Genomic DNA, 2,249 nt, shown 5'->3' on the forward strand with positions numbered 1-2,249 from the left:
TGTCGCCCCTCCAGCATCCCTATCCTATCCCTGTCCTCCCTCCAGCATCCCTGTCCTGCCTCCAACCCATTTGTCCTCCCTCCAGTCCTATTCTCCCTCCAGCCTCTCCATCCTCCTTCCACCCCCCCGGGGGGCCTCCAGCAGCCCCCACTCTCCTTCCATCTCCCCTCATCCTCCCTCCATCTCCCTTCGCCCTCTCTCCAGCCCCCTCATCCTCCCTGCAGCCCCCCCGCCGTCCCCGCTCACACCGCACAGCCCAGGGCCCAGATGTCCGAGGGCACCGCGTGTCCCCTGCGGTCCAGCACCTCCGGGGCCAGGTAATTGGGTGTCCCACAGAGTGCCCTGAGGCGGGGACAGGAGAGGTGACCCCCGGGGACACGGGCAGGGTGAAACCCCCTCCCTGCAGCCACCCCTATCCCCGCTCACCCCCAGCGCCGCCCGGCCGGTGCCGCCCGCTGTGCCAGCCCCAGGTCCCCGATCTTCACCCGCATCCGCTCCGTCACCAAGAAGTTGCCTGTGGAGGGAGGGACACGAATCGTGTCACCCTCAGCCACCTTCGGGTCACCCCCGGGTCACCCCCGAGCCCCACGCACTCAGTTTGAGGTCCCGGTGCACGAGGCCGTGTCCGTGCAGGTACCGCAGCCCCGAGAGGAGCTGCCGCAGGTAGTACCGGACCTCCGGCTCCGTGAGGCGGCCCCGCGCCCGCAGGATGTCGGCGAGGGACTGGGGACAGAGCGACAGCGGCTGGGGACAGAGTGACAGGGACTGGGGACAGTGAGGAGAGGCTGGGGACAGAGTGACAGGGACTGGGACAGAGCGACAGGGCCTGGGAATGGAGTGACAGGGACTGGGACAGAGCGAGGTGGGACTGGGGACAATGAAGAACGACTCGAAACGATGACAATGAAGGGGGGCTGTGGACAGAGCGAGGGGGGCCTGGGACCCCAGCCTGGAGGTGCTCGGTTTCGGGGTGTAGGGGCTCAGTTTCGGGGTGTTGGGGCTCGGTTTCGGGGTGTAGGGGCTCAGTTTCGGGGTTCAGTGGCTCAGTTTTGGGGTGCGGGATTTTCAGGGTTTAGGGGTTCAGTTTCGGGGTTCAAGGGCTCATTTTAGGGTTGCAGAGGCTCAGTTTCGGGGTTCGGGAGCTCGGTTTCGGGGTGCAGCTCTCACCCCCCGGCTGCAGAGCTCCAGCAGCAGGTAGAGGTGGCCGCGGTCGGTGAAGTGCCCGTGCAGGCGCACGATGTGCCGGTGGCGCAGGTGACACTGCAGCTCCCGCTCCCGCTCCACCTGCACCGACAGGAGCCCGGCAGCCCCCGGGGGACCCTCGGGATCCGGGGACCACCGAGCACGCACCCCACGGGGATGGGAACCCACCCAGAGACCCGTGGAGAGGCACGGGCAGGGTTGTGGGGCTCCGCGGTGACCCCATGGGTGTTGTCCCCCCCGTCCCTGGGGGGTGTCCCCCGCGGACTCACCCTGTCCCCGATGCCCAGAGTGGAGAGCCGGGCTCGCGGGATGACCTTGGCCGCGTAGACCCGGCCACTGGTCACCTCTGTCACCTGGTAGCAGCGCCCGAAGGTGCCCTGCGACGATGACCCCGTGGGAATGGGCAGCCCGGCACAGCCAGGGGGGACAGGAGAGGGTCCCAGGGCTGGGGTGCTCACCCAGGTGCCCCCACCCCCGTGGGGCGAGGAGTCCCAGGGACCGCATCTGCTGGGGCTCAGTCCTCTGCCTCAGTTTCCCCTTCCCCAGAGGGGATGGGGTGGGTGGCGGTGCGGGGTGTGACCCCCCCGGGGTGCCCCGCGGCGAGGGGGTGCTGGCTGGGGCGAGGGGCAGTTCAGGGGGGCAGGGAGGGGGATTTACCTGTCCTAGGAGCCGTCCCCTCTTGTAGAGCATCCCGCTGCCCTCGTCCCGGATGTACCAGCCGGGGGGCGTCTCGGCCCCTGCGCGCCCCGGGACCATCCTGCCCGCTCTGCTCCTCACCAGGGACACCCCAAGGGACACCCGCACCCCCACACTGTAACCCCTTCAGCTCCGGGCTGGGGGTGCCCGTGGGGCCCAAGAGTGCTGGGTGCCCCCCCCCTCCCCGCAGCCAGCACCCACCGCTCCGGCCCCCGAAGCCCCCCCAGAAGACGTCGATCACGAAGCCGGGACCCCCTCGGTGCTCCCCACGCTCGGGGATGCCCAGCACCGGGGGGTCCCGGATCGGGATACGGCCGTGCGGGGGGATCCTGGTGCCTCTTCCCTTCCGC

The 2,249-nt window shown here is 69.5% G+C and overlaps 1 protein-coding gene across 1 annotated transcript; it reads right to left on the reverse strand.

Annotated features, from left to right (window-relative positions):
* Positions 1-242: 242 nt before the first annotated feature.
* On the reverse strand, positions 243-2,034 carry LOC121664731 (inactive serine/threonine-protein kinase PLK5-like). The gene is made up of 6 exons (XM_042028287.1): positions 1,861-2,034; positions 1,473-1,580; positions 1,168-1,284; positions 594-723; positions 427-514; positions 243-342 (listed from the first exon to the last, which is right to left on the reverse strand). Exons 1-6 carry the CDS (start codon positions 1,957-1,959, stop codon positions 243-245), a joined length of 642 nt encoding a protein of 213 aa, XP_041884221.1. The 5' UTR covers positions 1,960-2,034.
* Positions 2,035-2,249: the final 215 nt, after the last annotated feature.

This window comes from Corvus kubaryi, unplaced genomic scaffold, assembly GCF_017639235.1.
Source record: "Corvus kubaryi isolate FWS band 111438036 unplaced genomic scaffold, C.kubaryi_AGA036_p1.0 121, whole genome shotgun sequence".
Taxonomy (NCBI): domain Eukaryota; kingdom Metazoa; phylum Chordata; class Aves; order Passeriformes; family Corvidae; genus Corvus; species Corvus kubaryi.